This window comes from Labrus mixtus, chromosome 9 (genome assembly GCF_963584025.1).
Source record: "Labrus mixtus chromosome 9, fLabMix1.1, whole genome shotgun sequence".
Taxonomy (NCBI): Eukaryota; Metazoa; Chordata; class Actinopteri; order Labriformes; family Labridae; genus Labrus; species Labrus mixtus.
The window spans coordinates 23,742,285-23,761,812 of record NC_083620.1 but is presented as its reverse complement, the minus strand read 5'-3'; the positions used below and the strand labels follow the sequence as shown (position 1 = coordinate 23,761,812).

Genomic DNA, 19,528 nt, shown 5'->3' with positions numbered 1-19,528 from the left:
TGAAGGAGGAACTGAACTTGAGGAATTTTAAGCTTCTCCTTGACTATACTGCCACCTGCTGTTGTCATGTGTTGCCTCAGATCGTGTGGGTCTGCAGCAGGTTGTGATGCAAAAACAAACTCCTGACAGATTAGTGACTAATCATTTTTATTACCAGGTTTCATTTCTTTGGAGAGAATATTGTTGGAAGTTGTTTTTTTTTTCCAACCACCACAACAAATCCTTTCATGTTACCTGTTATGTTCTCATTAAGATTGTTTTTATGTCTCTGCATTAAATGGAATATGGATGAATACAATACAGCAGTCACTTTCTTTATCTGCGTCCACATAACCTTGACATTCACAGTCTTCTTTGAGTACCATTTCTGTTTGCAAACATGACATGTTTTTCAGATGACATGCAAACATTCCCAGAAAGTCGTCATCACAACTTGCTTTCTTTGTGCTTTTTGGTTCCCTTCATTCTTATCAAAAACTTAAAAGCCCTTTACAACAATGTCAGTGATGAGTTGGTACATTTCTGTTTAAACATGTATATACAAGTCTTAACTTAGCTGTGGTATGACTCCAGTCTTCCTTAATTGAACTTCATTTGTGAAGAGGGTGCATATAGTAATAACAGAAGTGGTATATATCTAACAGTAAAAGACCAGAACTAGGATGCATATTAGTTCACATGCAGGTTACAGTCTTTGATGCGAGGCAGGACATTCACACCCATGAATATTTTCTCTCTGATACAATGTATGAAGAGCTCAGAGGACATACAGTACATACAGACTTCTCAGTCATGTTGTTTGATCTGATAAAAGAAGAAATGAACACATGGATTGTACTGGAAGCACTGTCGTGTTAAACATTTAACCTGTCTTATTTCAAAGTTTGAAAATAATAATTTAATTGTCCCCATTGTAGAGAGAAGTGTGTTTCTCTGCTATCAATAACAACCTGTGATGGATACAATCTCACTTATTCCAGCATTTTAAAAAGGAGACATTTTAAAAATAATGTGCTCATTGGGAAGTACACCTAATTGCACTTAAATCCATATTGAAGGGAAGGCTAAAACATGCACTTACTATCAACTACACAACACTGACATTCATCTGTACCACTACTGAATTCTAACCACTCTTACAGACATGTAACAACTTCTGCTTCCAGATGAGCAGGAGCATCAACAATCAAACACTTGTGCAGCCAAATCTCTATCGAGCTGAGCTGCTTGATGGCAGGACCATGTTTGTCCTCCATAAAAAAAATCTCTTCAGATAATGTTTATGTTTAAATGTAGCAGCATGTCTTTTAAGTTCCTTTAGTTCTCAAACAGTGTTTCTAAGCCGTATGCACCAGTATCTTACAAGTTACATCTTACATCTACATGTCCGATCACAATATCATATAATGCAATACTCTTCTTTATTACTTTTAAAAGCAGCCGAGTGCTTAGCTTAGCAGGTTGACTTTTCTGCAGTATTCAATCTGCACCAGAAGAGGGCTCCAAAGTACTACTAATCAGTGCTCGCTGTGTAGAAATAAGGCAAACAGTTGTGTGGCTTTTGAAATGAAAAGAGAACAAGGTGAATTCTCACAGCTTCAAACTTGTCGATTTCTCTGATCAATGCCTTTTGTAGTGCAAATGAAATTATTATGATTAAAAAAATAATAGGTAAAGGTAAAGTATGCAGTCTGTGAATGTCCAAATCAGACGACTAACCCCAGTTTTGGGTATTTCCATCTTGCCCTCCAATCTCTCCTACTTTTTTATAAATGTGAGGAAGGGCCAGCGATCCTCATGAAGGCTGTTAAAACGGGGAGGTGGGTGAACGGACGGTGTCAGGTGAACGGATGGTGTCAGCTGAACACGGGGAAATATCCTCGGACTCTGAGTTGAACTCGGCGGCCGGGAGGCCTGGGTTGGCACCGGCACGGATACTGTGAGGGAAGTGGGAAGGGAGCTTCACATCTTGGTGGCGTCTTCGTCGGAAAACTTGCTTCTCTTTATCAAGTGCTGTGGTCTGAGAGAGGGCGACACAGCAGCTATCATTAGGCTCTCCAAAAAACACAAAGATGAGGAGCTGCATCCACTCAACCACCAGTGAGACACTTGATAAACGATCCAATGTTAGCATGCACTGGTGTCTGTAAAGTTTACCTCACTTCAGTTCTCTTAATCAAATGTTAATTTCTCCAACAGAAAAGCCAAAAAGCAACAACACAAGACAATTAAGTCTTTGAATAGGCAGCGTGTGGCATCTTTATGTCAGTGACAGCACATCTAATAAAGAGATATTTTCACATTTAATTTATGAAACAAAATCGAGTTCCTGAACACATGTAACCCTGAAATGCAGTGGATGTAGCAGCACACAGACGCATAGCTTTACTATGCAGAATAAGTAAACACATAGGAAACAGCCACAGCACTAGTGAGGGGAAGTAGCTTGATCAAGTGATGGATCTGCTAATGGTAAATGAGGAAGAGGCATAAATGAGGGCGAGGCATGAAAACTGCTTTGAGGGTAAATTGCTCAAACCCTTTAAGAGATGTGAAATGGAGACTGCCAGCACTTTGCCATGGAAGCACTGCTTATTGGAGCTATTCTGTGTCATACCTTATCCAGTACATTCCTAGATGCTGACAGTGGTCCAGAGACCCTGATCTCTGGATGGTTAAGTCCTTCTCCAGCTGAGCAAAGAGAGATGAGTGCAACTCAGATGATCTGAACAAGTCAAAACATTGCTGACCCGATTAGTATGAATTGGTACAACTATAAACTTATGTTTAAACTTAACTGGCAGAAAAATGTCACGTCAGAGTCAGTGCTTGAACTCTGGAGAAACATTTGAATTTGGCTACTGACAATTCAGCTCCTTCAACTGTAAGTAGTTACAGTGTATGTATCTTTCTGCCAGTTGGGTGAATTTAGCTCTCCTTTGAAAATATACAAAGAATCATATCAACCAAATTTGAGTTCTTGCAGGCCAACTATGTTATTTTAAGATCTCCTAAGAACAGTGCTGACAGTCCATCTACAAAAAGAGGATGAGAGGCAAAAGCACACTGAGGAAAGACCAGGCAGCCAGAAGCACATGAATTGATGTCTATGTTACACAAAATAAAGCAGGGAAGTTCAAAGAAAATAGAATTGAAAAGTGTTCATAAAGAAAACAGAAGTCTTCAAAATCTGAGAAACATACAACGCCGAATCACTTGAACACATGCAAGCCAAAAAAAAAGAAAAAGGAATCTATTGATGCAGAGTTTCATGCAGCGTCGGCGTGTGAGGGATGCAGATCAGTGCTCACCGTAATGACAGACACTCCTGCTGTGGTGCTGTTGAGCTTTGGCCCGGTGTTAAAATGCTTCTTGATTTTCCCAGCCACTAGCAGCTGTTGCTCATTCTCTGACCCAGCATCATCCTGGGAAGCCCAAAGAACAATCAGCAACTCCACATGTTGTTTCACACTGTAATGTGTACACAGGTGACTGATGAAATGATCTTACATTGACCCAGGGATGATCCAGAACTTGCACAGCTGTATATCTCCGTTTACCGTCTACCTGCAGCATTCCAGTGATCAGAGCCTTAAGAAAAACAAGGTAGCCATGAGTATTAATTTATATTATATAGCCAACAGATCTGCTGGTGTCCGTATAACATAAAATTGATAATTGAGAAGAGAATTTGAAGACAAAAAACCTTGGCAGAATCAGACACATTATCCCAGGATGACGCAGGGAAATCAAGCTGGCCTCTTGAAATCTGGTCAAAGAGAGCCTCCTGATCTTCACCACTGAACAAAAGCACGCTTAGTAAATTTTACTTTCATTTCTTTTATATAACACTATTTGATTAATTAGCATACCACAGATATGTTGAAGTATTTATATTTAACATGCAGGGCCTGAATTTCATTTAGAGGTCAAATTATACCCCCCTTAATTCAAATAGAAACCATAGGCCATGACATGTTAAACATATTAACAGGTTGAAACATCATCAGTGTAAAACAGGAGCACATACCCACGGAAAGGAGGAAAACCACACAGCAGTATGTAAGTAATCACCCCAGCTGCCCAGATATCGACCTTAAGGCCATATCTGTGATAAAGGAGGAAGACACAAGGTATCAAGCTTACTTCATCAGTTTCTGATTGTGGTTATGAGGTTTTTCATCTTTCACAGAAAAAAAATCACGTCTCATGACTCGGATGAACCCCTCGGACTTACCCCGTCTCAGCAATGATCTCTGGAGCAACATAGGTGGGTGTGCCACACACAGTATAGAGGGGCCCGTTCACAACAGTGGCCAAGCCAAAGTCACCTAGCTTCAGAGATTTACTGCCATCGTGGTGTTCAAACACCTGTTTAAGCAAACGTATATCAAACTATTAACATTTCTCTCATTGGTTAAGATCTTTGTGATAATAAAGAGGCTGTGACATTTTTATTAAGTAATCTGCGATATCTTAAAAGCAAGGGAAAGGACCACATTCAAATCCAGCTGAAAGGAAAAACAAAGCCAATAACAATACAGATGGTCTCTCTGTTGCAAACACAATATTTCTACCATCTGCAAGACAAACAAAGCTTCACTATTCGAGGAAGGTGTGTCCATCAGTGTGCTGGATTTGTTCCGTTCAGAAATCTTAAATTGTCTGCTTCTAAAACTAAACTTAATCAATCAAGGCTGCTTTAATCTAGGTCAGACTTTACAGAGGGCATGTGTTCACAATGCGAGTGCCTAATGACCACAATGTTTCAGTGATACCTTGTGGTGTTGACTAATTTAGTATCATCATTTCTATAATGAAATATCTTAATGGTATAATGTTGAATGCTTTGATGTCGTTAGCACTTGGAGAAAAGTGAGAACAAGAGCAGAAAAGGAGGAAGAAATGGAAACAAAAAGCCATTAGGATTGAAGAGCTGCCAGGTCAGAATCTTCAGAGTAAAACTTACCAACAAGTTTTCAGGTTTGATGTCTCTGTGGACGATGTTGAGACTGTGCAGGTACTTGATGGCACTTGCCAGATTGAACAGCATACTGCTGGCATCTTGCTCCGTGTATTTTTTAGATGAGGTGATTGCATCAAAGAGATCGCCTCCCTGAAACAGTTTGAGAGATCTGAGATGAACACTTCTATTTATTGTTTTTTTGTAGACAAAAGTCACAAAACTAACATTAAGTAAAACAAACAATTTCATTCTAAAAATATATTTATCAAACACTTTTAATATTACCTTAACCAACTCCATAACAAGAAAAAGGGCACCGTGGGTGTCCATTTCCTCAATTAAAAGTACGATGTTGGGATGTTTCACCCGCCGAAGGATTGACACTTCACTCTGTATCATGTGTTCCTGGATGAAGGAGATTCAGTCAGAGGAAAAACACGAGCACTGCTTAGCTCAGAAATATAAAACATATCAGATGAGAAAGTTGGGAGCCAGTCTTTAAATTAAATAAATTTTACAAACAAATACATTTTCATTGACAATTGTGTTCCTCATTAACATAACCTAAATTAGAAAGGCCAAATATTTAAGTCCCAAGGTGTCCCAACAATGACATTAAATGGTTAATACTGAATGAGCATCAACAAAACATCCTCAATATTAAATGATGAAAATAACTTCTTGACAAGTTATGCATCCAAACTTGCTTATGTAATAACTGAAGACAGCAGATGAAGAAGCAGACTCACCTTTCCTCTGCATTTATCTTTACTGATGATCTTCAAAGCGTACTCTCTTCCAGTGGATCTCTCAACACACTCTCGCACCACGGCAAAGTTTCCATCCCCTAAAGTCCTCCCAACTTTGTACCTCTCTGATATGGAGGCAGGTACTGAAGGGTACTCATCCAATGGCTCAGCTATAGAGCAAAAGACATGTAATCTATATTATATAATATATCAACATATGCCTAGGTGTTTTTTGCAAACCTCTGCCGCTACGTTTAAGTCTCATGCAATATCCTACCTTCACTTCCAGGCCCGTCGCCTTCATCCATTGAGCTGCAAACCTTGGTAGAAGCCAAAGAGAGAGAAGAGCCACTATGCAGAGATCCCTGAAAAGACAGGACAGCCATTGAGTGAGAACGAAAAAGACACACCGATGAAATTGCCATCCATGTTGGGAAAGGCAAAACTTGTAAAAATGTGATTACAGCCAGCTTGTACAAAGCCTATTTGTTCCACTCTCACAGCAATGAGCATGCAGTTAGAGGATAAATCAAGCATGGTGAAACATTAAAGTAACCTTGTCACCAACTTAAAGGGTTTGAAAAATTATCAATTTCTACCAAACCAATATCACAAGAAGGGTCATCTTTAGAAAGAGACCTCACAGTTCAATTGAGGCGGACATCTCTCTCCCTCTGATCTGCAGAGCACGTGTCAAAGCAGACTCACACATGTAGGTGAAGGGGTAGAGCAAGGGGAGACTGTACATTGGATTAGGGTAACAGCCTAATAAAGGAAAATCTTAAATGGTCGGCAAATATTGTCCATGTTTGGGAAACAATATTTAATACTAATATTTATTTTTTCATTATTGTTTAATGGCATATTTCCAGCTGGACATTTTGGCCATTGATCTCTTTATCTGCCGGACAAATTCACCTGAACCCGGCTAACCCTGTTCACAATGCCATCTTTATACGAGCAGTAATGTGCAAAATACAAAACCAGCAGGGTCGCATTACTGCCCAACACAAACTAACAGTAGAGTCAACAAATATGACTGGTATAAATATTCTGATGGTCCCGCTAACATACACTAGTGGGCGCCATAACATAGTGTACTACTGACTTTAGAGGAGAAGGAAAAAAGCTGAACAGCAGAGAAAGACATCACAAGTGCTAAGCAGGTAAATAAAAGAGGAGACTTTATTGACATTTTGCAAAATCTCTCAGTCGGAATAATCTTGAGAACTTCCTTTATAAACATTAATAACATTCCTTTTTTTTTTTACCTGTCTTCGTCGGAGGCTAGCTGGACTGGTTGGAGAGGGGCTTGGAGACTTTCCAGATCTAGGCGTGGACAGCTGACTGCCTGCTGTACCATTAGCTGTGCATGGAGCAGAAATGGAAACAAACAATGATAAAAAAGATGTACAACATGTACTTTCACACATGTTAAATGTGAATAAATACATTTGACTCTATAGACTATATGTGAAGCTTTGGACAAATATCTTTCTCCTTGTTTGTACGCATCAACACACAAGACACACTAAAATGTACCTGAACCGGTGGATGACGGAGACTTGCTTCTACGGGACATCCCACCACTTCTCGGGGAAGATAGACCCTGCATGGAGGGAAGTCGTCCATATGATGCAGACTTTGCCACTCTGCATTCTATAGACCACGAAAGATAGAACATGAAAGCATACACTGCCACAGTAAAATTAAATAAAAATAGATATAAACATTTGAGTTAAATTAATCTCATTTTACTTAGAATTAAGTCAGTGCAATGAAATGTTCTGTGTTTTAAAAGAACTTTACATATAAATAAAGCATTATTTCTTCAGGGTACAATATATTAAATATGAGTAATCTTTTGTTTACAGTAGCAGCTACAATTTGAGGTGGCAAGCAAAAAAATAAATAAAAAAATTAAAAAAAACTTACCGCCTTCATCCAAGTTGAAGTCATCCTGATAACGAAACTTCTCAGGGCCACAGGCAATAAATATATCATCATCACCAAAAAGGTCCTGAAGGCAGGTGACCTGGTCAAGACAAGAGGCTTCTGTCAGTTACAGAGCAAAAACTCATTGGATATGTAACTTTCCACAGTGTAACTATACACGTCAGTTTCAAAAGAGTACTGCTTCTTTAAAAAAACAAATAAATTAATTCACATAATAAAAACATCTAGAATTCATGGTTTCTTTTCAGCCAGAGCATACGCCCTCAGACCGATACTATTGCTGCACTCCACAGATAGTTTGGCTTGCCTTCAAACTTTAATGGAGCGTCTCTGAAAAGAATCAAGAAAGAAAAAAAATAGAAAGATATCGTTTCTGAAACCATAAAACAATGTCGGCCATAAAAACTTTGATTAAAATGTGCCACTTCACACCTGTTAGTGCAGAAATAATTATTAAAAAAGAAATGACAGCTATTAGATTCAAAATGTATCATCACTAAGCTCATCTCAGAGGAAGTCTGATGAAGATACATTTAAATACTGCTGGATTTATGACATAGTATTGCAGCTGAGCACTGCACATTGCATATCAAAGATGGCCAAAAAACAAGGGAAATAAAAGCAGCTGTGTGTGCAGCACATGAATAATGAAAATATATTCATTTCTACAGGCGTATCAGCCAGCCTGCATATGAAAATGTCTCAAGGGTAACATCAAAGAGCAGAAAAGCTTATTGGAAACTTATTTGGTGTTTTGTAGAGTCTGTGAAAGTCTGCCAGCCTTTAAAACATTTTCATCCTTTACCAGAGATTAAGTTAACTACAATGTAAAACATGTTTTTTTAACACTAATCATTAAGGAAGCCAATCATACAAAGACATGATGGGCATATTTGTTCCTCACATGGAAGCATTAAGATGTTAGAAATTCATTCTGACATGGTAGTATGATTTTAGGTTAGACGTTACAATTGGCCAGAGGACGTTTTCAGTTAATTTAAACAAAACAAAAAGACAAATGCAAATCTTTAGCACTTTCATTCTATAAAGAGAAATTATATAACCGAGTTGATGCATCAGCTGCCATACTGATACAGCAGAAGCCCATCAAAGTACATGCAGTGTCATAAATAAATGAAGATGCTGATGGAGTCATGACCTTCTCCTCGAAAGGCTTATTGATGTGCTTAACTACAGCCATGTTCCAGAGAAAGAAGAGCTCCTGTTTTCATTTCCTCTACAGAGAGGTCAACTCGGCATATTCTCTCTCCACAAAAACTAAATCCAATACTGATCCGGCTGGAAATTATGTTGTCTTTTACCAGTCTCAGTCTAGTCTTTTTTACATGCTATAAATTAGTAGATCATGTGATTCATTAAATGGTACTTTAGAGTAAAAGACAACGATGCAAGTGTAGCTAATAAAAATGAAGATTGCTGACGTGTGTACAATGTACATGCATTATTTATAGTCTAGTCATTTAGAACCATGGAGAGTTCAGCAGGAGTCTAACAGGATGACGAAGCTGCTTTAACAAAGACAGCAAGACCAGAAAGCCACCACACCCTGTCAACCACACCACCCTCTAACCATGTATTAAATGTTAGGTTATCATGTTCCTTATTTATTATGGGCCAATACTCTGGTTTAACATGTACCAATCTTTGATGATTTAAATAAATAAGACATTTTAAAAGCAACACGACTGAGGCTACAGTGTACGTAGCTGTGTATTAGCCAGACCTAATAATTAAATGCGGGATTATCCACAGAACAAAGGGCACTATCAGTAACCTGGAGCAAGACTACCTCGAAAAATCTGAAGGTCATTCATCCATGAAGTCTTAAAATAAAAACTGAGCCCAGTGGGGGGCTTAATGTGGCTCTTTCCATTGCAGATGCCCCTCACTGAAAGCCCCCGCCCATCCTCCAAACGAGTGTGAGATCCCAGAGGGAGGAGAGCTGCAAAGCGGTTGCCAAGGAGACCAGACAGAATCACCAGTGAGGTTGAGACGATGAGAGGGACAAGATCCACTGTCAGATCCTATCTGTGGAACTGAACAGGAAAGACCGCAGACATCAGGAACAATGTCGCGATCAGACTAGCAGAGGCAGAGTAACATGAAACACGTTCATAAGATGGCACCGAGTTCAAATTGGACTTCAGACCACATGATCATATTTAAAACAGACTAAAAAAGAGGCAACATTATTCCACAATAGGATTATGGAATCTAATCAAATGATAGACAAGTGATAAAAACAAAAAGTGTAAAAGGCATTAACAGATCTAATCAAAAGTGCACAAATAAAGAGCGACAAAATATGGATCTTTGTAGTCTTAAATTCTGGGGTCAAAGAAACTCAACTTTGAAATGGAAAAGCAGAACTAGGACAAACAGGAATGTGTTGCTTTTTATTGATTACTGATGCCCTGCCTGGCTCAGTGACACAGCAGCTACATCAGGCCTACCCTCCCCCTATCACACAATCACTCCTAGCAGTCCAGGAGCATCCCATGGAAATGTTGATCCTCACGGTATGATTTGTCATCTCCTCCTGCACAAGCAACGATTCTTAAGAAATGAAACACAAAAAAAAAGAAAGAAAAAAAAACCAGGTTCAGCTTTCTAGAGCGCTGAATCTCTTCTTTAAACATTTCTGACATGACAGAATCAAGTAGCAGCTTCTCTTAAAAGTGCAAATTGAGAAAATCCATAAGGACACACCCAAAGCCTCCCAAAAAGACTAAAGCAATAATAAGAATGTAACACACTAAGTGCTACTTTCAACCATTTCAGCAGTCCTTATCACAATGCTCACATCTCCAGTGTCTATATTTAGCTCCAAGTAGTTCTAACAACGTCCGACTTTCCGCAGAAGGTAAAAAGACAATTTAAATCATATTCATACAGGCTGGTATGCTGATAAGACAAAAAGGTATCACCATGATGATGCCATTTGAAAAGACTTCGGAGTAATGCACAACATGATTTACAGTATTGTAACACATGCAACATTCATGTTACATCACCAGATTTTGAGACAGGACTTCAAAATAATATCAATACAGACCTAAAAACATAGCTCAAAGTACCCGTTTGGTATTCTGTAAAGTCTCTGCAATATTCTAATTAAAGTACAACAGCATGCCCCACTTTGGCTGGTGCATAATTAGCAGAATCTCATAACAAAAAGGAAATGTCTTCTCTAAGCCAAACGCATTGGGACACTGAGCAAGTCAGTGTTCTGTGTTTAACAGCCAAGTCACAGCAGTGGATGAGAGGAAAGCCAGAAAGCAAGTCCCTATGTCCTTCATCCTTATTTATCCTCTTTATTTAGAATTAGGGGTTTAAAAAGGGCATATTTTGAGAAAAATCTATATTTTTAATCAACAATATACATGTTCTTTAGCAGGAACGCATTACACCCTACCGTTAAGAAGTTAGTCTTTCATTTGTTAGCAAATGTTTCCAAAATTGTCCATTTTAAGGCAACTAACTTAATCTGGCTCTATATTCATTTCAATGAAATGCAGGAGAATATAGTCTGTAATATTTTTAATTGAGTCATTTCAAATTATAAACAACTTATTTTCTAAAAGAAACAGTTTTTCAGCCAATGTGAATCATGCAGAGATAATGTGATGTGACCATAGAAATTCAATGTGGTCCCACACAAACCAAACCAGGAGAGTGAGGAGTCAAGGTCAACATGAATTAATGAAATGAGAAACACAGTTAGGTTTGGCTCTGTGGCTTGTAGGGAACTGTAGCTCTCATCATAACCACTTCCCTTCTGTTCCTAAGGCTTGAATGGGGTGCTAATCATATTTATTTACACATAATTTAGTATATTGTTGAGTCCTCTGATTGTGTTGACATCTATTTCAGCAAAAAAGCATTGACTAATATGCACCAAGAAGTAAACAGTGCACATAATTCTATTAGAGCACAGGGCTATATCCATTACAGCTGGATGGAAAGCCATGGGCTCTTCAGATGTCCTCAGTCATGAAAACATTTTCTACTCCATCCAACACACACTGGCATGTTTTCCTGTATCAAAAGGCCTCACCTGCAGGGTGTCTGTTCCTTTTAAATCTTCTCTTTACCTTATCTTCGTGTTACTTTTAGTAGGGATTTTGTGTAAGTAAACATTTATCTGCGTCTTGTGACATTCATCCCAAAATCATGTTCTTTGTTGTGTCCATTTGACCTACTTCCATTACAGAGTGACTCAGCATAGAGATCAGAGCAAGTCTCAAAGAATATACGCTAATATGAAACAGTAGATCAAATTAAATAGGAATTCAAAAACACCTACAAAGTACCTGGTCATTACTTCTGCCGTGAGGAATAATGTGCGCTAAATTTGACAGAATAAGGATATTAAAAAAAGATGCTCACAGAATGTCATCGTCCCAGGACCAAAATCACAAGCAGGTAATTTACCAAAGGTTAAATACCCATGAAAACAGGCCCTTTGATGCCAACGGGGGCCTATTTAGCCATCTGGAGCCCCAACATGATAAAAAGTATAAAAGCAGAGAAAGCTGAGCACAGAACTGCACTGCCAAACACATAATACAAATCTCATTAAGAAGTCACTGCTGACATAAAAAAACAAGCATGGAAGCAAATATATTTTTTATTTCTGTGCAAGTAAGAAATGCAGAACCATGAAAAAAAAAAAGCACACTGTATACACAATATCCACTGCTGATCTGCTGAGATATCATGTATATTTACGCTTTGCTCAAAAACTGTATTCCTTAAATAATTTAGAGGGTCTGTGAAGGCAGATTTGTTTGCCGGTGTGAAAAATCCCCAACTGTTCCCTGGATCCCGAGATAATACCTCGGCCATGTGCTCCATCCTGCCACCATGTGTATCATAAGGCTTAGATACCAGGCACTGCATCTATGAACCCTCTCACACTACACCTACAGTCCTGACATCACTACTGCACCGCTCTGCCGCAGAGGCTGTTTCCTTAGCAACCAGCTTAGGAAACCATGTCACCATAGAAACCATCAGAGGGGGAAAAAACTCATTATTGTGATAAGGGTTACTCATAAGAAGTGCAGGTGATAAAGTTTATGAATAAGCTTAGTTAAAGAGCTGATGTTTTTGATGGGATGGCATTTTTTCATAAATTTTATCCACAGTTGTTTATCAAGTGTTTATCATTGATATGAGCCCATGAAGCAAAGCAGATATCACTTGTAATATACTACAGAAGTATGATAATAAATGTGCACATTTTGTTATGATGTTGGGCACTTATCAATGCCACTTTAGTATGATCATCGAAATATTGTCTACTGTCCAGGAAGTTCAATCCAGCCATATATGAAAAGGAAAAGAAAGGTACACATTTACTTATCATATTCTGTGTCCTGTTATATTGAATCACTAAATGAATACCCATTTAACAATGTGCTACTGTTTGGTAGAAATATGAGATGGAGTCCTAGAAACCTATTTCTTGTAATACATTTAGTGCATATTCCCAGTTGACTTAAACCTATTGGGCTCTCTCTCTCTCTCTGGTTAAGGAAACAGTTCTCAGAGACATGAATGGAGAATGTCAGAGGCAATGATCTGTGTCTTCTGAAACCTCCAATTAAGTCACAGAGCTTTATAAATTCAAGACGGCACTGACTGCAAACCATGTCTGCCTCATGTGCAACATGCACTGGTTAGCTTATTGTGGGAAATACACACAAACTCAGTATGTGATGAGAACATGTAAACCCACTAACCCAATCTTTCTAGACACTTCACACAGCCAAGCTGGGAAGTGGATAGCCAAAGGTCAAGCCAGTCTCCTGTGACTTGTGTCCTACATAAAAGCACCATCCCTTGTAAAGAGCTGATGCATCATGGAGAAAATTGCAAACAAAAAAATAACTTTTCAAAAAGCAGGTTAATTTATTTAAGCAAAGAATGTGCCACCAGCTTAACCAACTGCATGCACAGCCCAAAAGTGGCATGCCAGAGTATGATATTAAAATTCATTGTTAAGTCCAAGAAATTTACATTAACTTGAACTGTTTGCAACTAACAATGCTCTGAATACCACAGGTGTGCGTAGTATGCAATGCTGCAAGCTTTATGCTTTTGCTGTTAGTAGTAAGGAACAGACAGATTATGAAAGATTCTAATGTGAGTTTGCCAAACTGAACTAGATTCAATTCCTTAAACCTCCAAATATTTAAAAACAAATCACAGAATACTTTTTCCATCATCTTACATTTGTTCTTGTTTCTTTTAGCCATTGCCTAGTTTGAATGTTTGCTATTGTGCCCTACTTTTATGGATGCTGTATGCTCGATTCCTAAAAGTAGTGTTTGGTTTTTGTGAAAGTAAGGTTCCAGGAATCACAATTAAAAATGATAAAGTAACACCTACCATCTTGCCGTCCACAGTATATAGCCTTTTGACAGCTCCAGAGTCAAGCTTAATGGCGTCTGTAATGTCAGACAGGACTTGGTCGTAGGAGTGTGCAGTCTTCTTGTTGAGCAAGATGCGTACAGCCTTGCGAGGCTTTACTCCACTGCGGACAATGGTCACCAGTTTGGGCTTGATAAAGTCCTTGGTTTCCTTGGTTTCAGGGCATCCGGCCATGGCGCTACCGAGGGAAGCAGGATCACGAACTGCCATGGCAGTCCGAGCACCCACTGACCAATTGGGATTAACATTCTTTGTGTATTCAAGCGTCTTGTAGGGCTCTATGGATGCGCAGACATAGCTCTCACCTGCAGAAAAGCAAGATGCATAAAGAGATGTTTTTAGAGGCCAACAATAAAGGTTAAGATAAAGCTAAGTAAAAAGTACCACAGGGTAGTGTAACTCCATCTACTTCTTCTCTCCAAGACAGAAAGTCAAACATTTTGTTTTGAGCTTCATTAGCTGTTATTTTGTCAGAGCTTGAGACTTAATTGATGTCATACTACTCTACTAAATCTGGGACAAACTTACAACAACATCAGGTAAACTACTCACCTTCCACCAGTTGGTCCATGCTGGTGATTTTTGTTGTCCCATCAACGGTATATATGGTTCGCACCCCTTGTGGCAAATTGACATTGTCTGACAGAGATCGAGTAAGGTCAGCCAGGAGTGCTTCAATGGACCTAAATTTCTCCTGAGAAATGGCATACACGATCCCTTTGAAGTAGCGGTCCCCATTGCGGTAGAACCGAATCTTCTTGGCCTTTTTTTCTGAGATAAGTGCTTGCAGCGTCCTGGTTCTGTAAAGGCAGCAGTGGGCACTGTGAGTGGGACTGGGAAGCCCATTCCCTCTTGAGCCCCTTCTGGTATTTCTCTGAGCCTTGTCCCGCTCATCAAAGTGCTCCAGCTCCATGACTATGAAGTGCTATTACACCTTTAAAAAATACAAGGAGGATAGTTAATATCTTCATGAGCGCTTTAACCTGCACTTAGATTAGAAAAATAGGCTCCCTTTAGTAAATCAGTATGATTGCTTATAATCCTAATACAGCACTACAACCTTTGATGCAGCTACTGCTGCTCATACACACATTATGTGGTAACATGTCACACCCATTTCATGCTGCCTTGTGTGTCTTAATTCTATCCTTACAGCAAAGGTAAATCAGGTGCATACGATGGAACAATAGTATAAACCTGAAAGGCACATTGGCTTTAATATTATTCTAAGAAAACAATATAGCCAAATGTAACGAGAAAACAGTACAGAGCATATGGATTATATTTTTTCTGGTGCAACCGCTCTTACCTTTGAGGTGAGGACAGATGCAATAGGACGTGTATCTCAAAGCGAAACTTGTCTCAATGAATCATTTATTCTTTTGCAGCCTGAGATGAACCGTGCGTCCCTTTGTTGCCCCTGTGATGGTGCTGCCTGCTTTCCCTGCGTCTACTCTGCTGTGTGTTCACATGCAATGAGGAGGCAGGGCTGCTGCCGGTGTCCTCCACCCTCCCCTACTCCTCTGCCATTGCAGTGATTTACACCGGACCGGCGCTCGGGTGTCAGCAGCACTAGACGTGCACGTGGCTATAGAAAAAAAAAAACATGCTGTGTGTTAGAATGATGCGCGTTCACGTTGATGTCTTCTTGCATAATAACGCCTTAATGGTAGGCTATATGTACAATATGATTAATAGATTTTTTTAAACAGCAAAAAACAAATACCCATGAAAAAAACACCATTGAAAAATTTCTATTGTAGCCTACCAGTGTTCAGTCGGGTAGTGCTACCCATCTAAACATATTTCACCACAGCATCAAAGCGCACCAAGAGAACCTTAACCAGATAATGTTAGCTACCTATTAAACAGGCTTAAATCTATTTTGAGTTATTTTCTTAGATACCTTTGTGACTATGATTGTTCTCCTTTTAAGTTAAGCCACTAACTTACCACTTTTAACATAACTAGTCTCTCTTCAGTTGCCAGGATAGTTTAGCTTTTGCTTCCAGGTTTCCGTTTCAAAAATAGTCCAAGTGGATTTTAGTTTGTTTCCTGTTGTAGTGTTAATGTTCAGGCAGAGATGAACGAGCAAAGTATTTGTTTTTTTGAAAGACTCCACATGTCATGCTATCCGGCATGTTTTGACACAGGTACGCACACAGGTGTAAGTTATAAGTCATTAATTAGTGAGCGCGTGGACAGTCTGTGGGACCTGATGAGAACCTGATGGACACATTTTGCACGGGAACTAATAAACGTCATTTAAGTATGAGCAGAAGACCACCTAAAAGGTAATTTGCACGTGTTTTTGTATCAAAAAAAAAAAAAATCATCCACATCGTCACTCTGTTTCTGGTTTACATCCTGTTTCGATAATGCGATAAGGAAGTCAAACCTGGTGCAAACTATTTATGTACTAAAGTGCTTTTATCCAGCTGACCTGCGGAAGGCCTCATTTATTTATCCTCAAAATCGTGATGTCACGGATGTTATTTTAAAGAAGCTACCGTTTGCTGTTCAGGCTATTTGATCCTAAAATAATCCACACGTTTGACTTATTCAAGGTTAATTCACCTTTCGTCGTATTCTAACAACCTTCTTGAATCTTTATGTATTTCTGGGCAATTCATCTTTTTTTTTTATTGTGTCCTTGTTCCTCCCTAGAGTAGCCTTTGTAAAATAAGTCTAGAAACATAGCCATGACTTTATTTGATTGAAACAGTCTTTCTTCTGCAGGTCTCTTAGTAGATAAATTAGGTGTAGTATGAGACTTTAGATGATCACCTGCAAAGTTTGTCTGATGTATGAAAGTAGCGTGATGACTGTTTGACTACAATTCTTTTAGACAAACCACGTAGCAAGCTCTGTCAATCATAAGAAACTTCAGCAGTGGAGTAAGCATGTCGAGATAAAGGGTATAGCACATTCTTTTCTGTAGGCTACTGAGCCCCAGCTTTGGCACAAATAAATATGAATGAAATTCCCTTAGCTGAAATAAAGCACTGAATACTTTTCAAGTTTACTTTTGTTCAACCTTAACATGTAAATGTAATGTTTGGGTAAAGGATTTTTTTTTTCCCTTTTGCCTTCAGGTCCAGGGATGACCTTAAAGATGGATCAACCCCTTCTCTTAAAAGGAAAAGTGAGCTCCAGGCTTCTCTTCATTCTTACAAGGAAAAGAAACGGAGGTTTGATTTAGGGGATTCTCTTTACATTATCTCCTAAATACATGTTCTTTTTGTTCAGTTATGGGCATCTAAACGTGTTACTGTGTTGAAGTAATCCTCCTTTTGATAGAATAAGATGAGTGATTATGTAGTAAAACAATAACTTTTGGCTTGTGTTTATTGCGCTCATTCCCTAATTCTATTTGCGTGTTTTCCCAGGCTTCAAATTAGAACATCTTGTCGCCGCTTGCGTGACCTTCTGCCCTTTGTCGGTGGCCATTTAGACACAGCCACCACACTAGAGCTCACTGCGAGGTACATGAGCTACCTGAAGGAGACTCTACCTCCAAATGTTCTGTCTAAAGTAGGTCTATTGCAGTCTTCCGCAGCACAGACAGCCAATGCTTTGCTGTGATAGTTCCCATGCGTTAATGACCTGTTTTACACAGGTTTATAAAGCGGTTGAGGAAAAAGTGAGTAATTCATGGAAAAGCAAACAAAGACCACAGAGGAAAAGGTACAGAAAAAAAAATTCACCTTTTCATGTTAAGGTTTTAATGGCAAAAGTGCTCAATTGTAAATGTTATTTTTCCACAGAAAAAAAGTCAGGCTCAAGAGGATAACGTCTCAGAGAGCACAACCAGCTACCGAGAAGTCCAATGAGGGTATGGCTCATGTACTATTCTTTTTTTTTATTTTATTTTTTTAGGTCTTTCCTTCAGTGTTATCAACTGTCAGATTAATGAATTGCATTGTTGGAGAATACTTTCTGAAGTGTGAGTTTGTTTAAATTTTTAATAATTTCAGATCATGATGACACAGTGAAATGCACTCAGCAGAAGCTGTGTAATCCAGTGAATCAGCCACCTGTCACAAAAAGCCATCCTCTGACAGTGGCTCCGATGCCTTTTCCAGCCGAGGTCGTGACATCAGTGCATGCCCCGCCAATACTGTTGGACAAATCGGCTGTTCCCTGGGGACAAATGCTGCCAGTTTGCCAAGATCAATTTCTCTCTGCGTCATTCCAGTCTGTGGAAAATAACTTGATGAACCCCACTTCACGTGCTTTCACATCAGAAATGATCAGCCCCACTTTTTTACCAGAGCTGGGACCAGACCTGTCTTCATACAATGTGTTCTGGGATGCCACTCCTGACTTTCTGCATCCTACTGCTCTTCCATCAGTAAATGTTTGCCAAAACTACAGCCCACCTCAACAGGCTACAGTAACACATGTCACCAAACTTTCAGCAGAACAAAGTTATGTTGGTTCATCTCTGGTCTGCCAAACTGCTAGTGTTTCAGAAAATCGACCACCCACCCCGTTGTCTTCAAGTTCTGTTGATGTGACACCTGAGGATGGAAATGTGTCGGTGTCAGATGTTCTGTGTCATTCAAGACTCCTCCTGGAGAGTGACCTCTGTAGCAGCAGTCCTTTGACAGACAGTCCACTGAATACAGTCAATCAATTTTGGCTTGATCTACTCTTGGACACTAATGGTAATCTATGCTTGCCTGATGCTAGTCTTGTAAACATGAATCTTTCACCTTACGCAAGGACCGGCTAACTATATGTTTGCTTGCAGATGTAAAACCTGCATAATATGAAGAAGATTGTCAGTCTTTCAGTTTTCATTAGCTGAAAATGACAAAAGTTAATGCAGATATTGGTTAGTTTTTTTTATGCTGGTCTATTATGCATACTTAAAATCAATACTTTATATAAGTTGATGGGCTTTGCCAGCCTCTCGTAGAGCTGCATTCCTGTGATTTGCTACAGGAAGTTTACATACAGTAACTTGAAGCAACTCATCGGTCATCATACAGCCAACAAATAATTTTTGATGAAAAAGTGAAAATTCTTTTTTTTGTAGTGCACACCTCCAGAAATCATTTGCTGAATTATGTTTTCTGCAGATGTTTTGTAAAAGATTTATTGATGTTGCTACAGAGTGTTTTGACTTTGTCACAGAATATTGAAGGAATTGTTAAGAATTTCTTAGTTGAATTTGTTTAATTGAAATGTTTTTTTTTGTATTTTCCACTTCACTATGTTGAAAATAGCCAATCCATGTATTTGGATTATTTGTGTTACATTTACTAGAAGCTATTGGATGAATGTCTGTGTTCTCTAGCATTCAAATAAAAATGATTTCTAGAATACCTATTTCACTTCTGTTACGATATGAATAACAAACATCCTAATTTAAAGCTCATTTTCTCTTTTG

The 19,528-nt window shown here is 38.9% G+C and overlaps 2 protein-coding genes across 2 annotated transcripts; one reads left to right on the top strand and one right to left on the bottom strand.

Annotated features, from left to right (window-relative positions):
• Positions 1–130: 130 nt before the first annotated feature.
• LOC132980717 (serine/threonine-protein kinase DCLK1-like) lies at positions 131–15,670 on the bottom strand. Its single transcript, XM_061047005.1, has 16 exons — positions 15,440–15,670; positions 14,683–15,064; positions 14,089–14,435; positions 7,651–7,750; positions 7,258–7,374; positions 6,987–7,081; positions 5,993–6,080; positions 5,716–5,885; positions 5,252–5,371; positions 4,970–5,116; positions 4,238–4,371; positions 4,031–4,108; positions 3,707–3,800; positions 3,511–3,591; positions 3,312–3,425; positions 131–2,020 (listed from the first exon to the last, which is right to left on the bottom strand). The coding sequence occupies exons 2-16, from the start codon at positions 15,041–15,043 to the stop codon at positions 1,808–1,810; spliced, it is 2,259 nt and encodes a 752-aa protein (XP_060902988.1). The 5' UTR covers positions 15,044–15,064; positions 15,440–15,670; the 3' UTR covers positions 131–1,807.
• Positions 15,671–16,267: 597 nt separating this feature from the next.
• Positions 16,268–19,463, top strand: LOC132980715 (uncharacterized). The gene is made up of 6 exons (XM_061047002.1): positions 16,268–16,424; positions 17,226–17,321; positions 17,520–17,664; positions 17,750–17,817; positions 17,898–17,965; positions 18,108–19,463. Exons 1-6 carry the CDS (start codon positions 16,360–16,362, stop codon positions 18,866–18,868), a joined length of 1,203 nt encoding a protein of 400 aa, XP_060902985.1. The 5' UTR covers positions 16,268–16,359; the 3' UTR covers positions 18,869–19,463.
• The last annotated feature ends 65 nt before the right edge of the window (positions 19,464–19,528 follow it).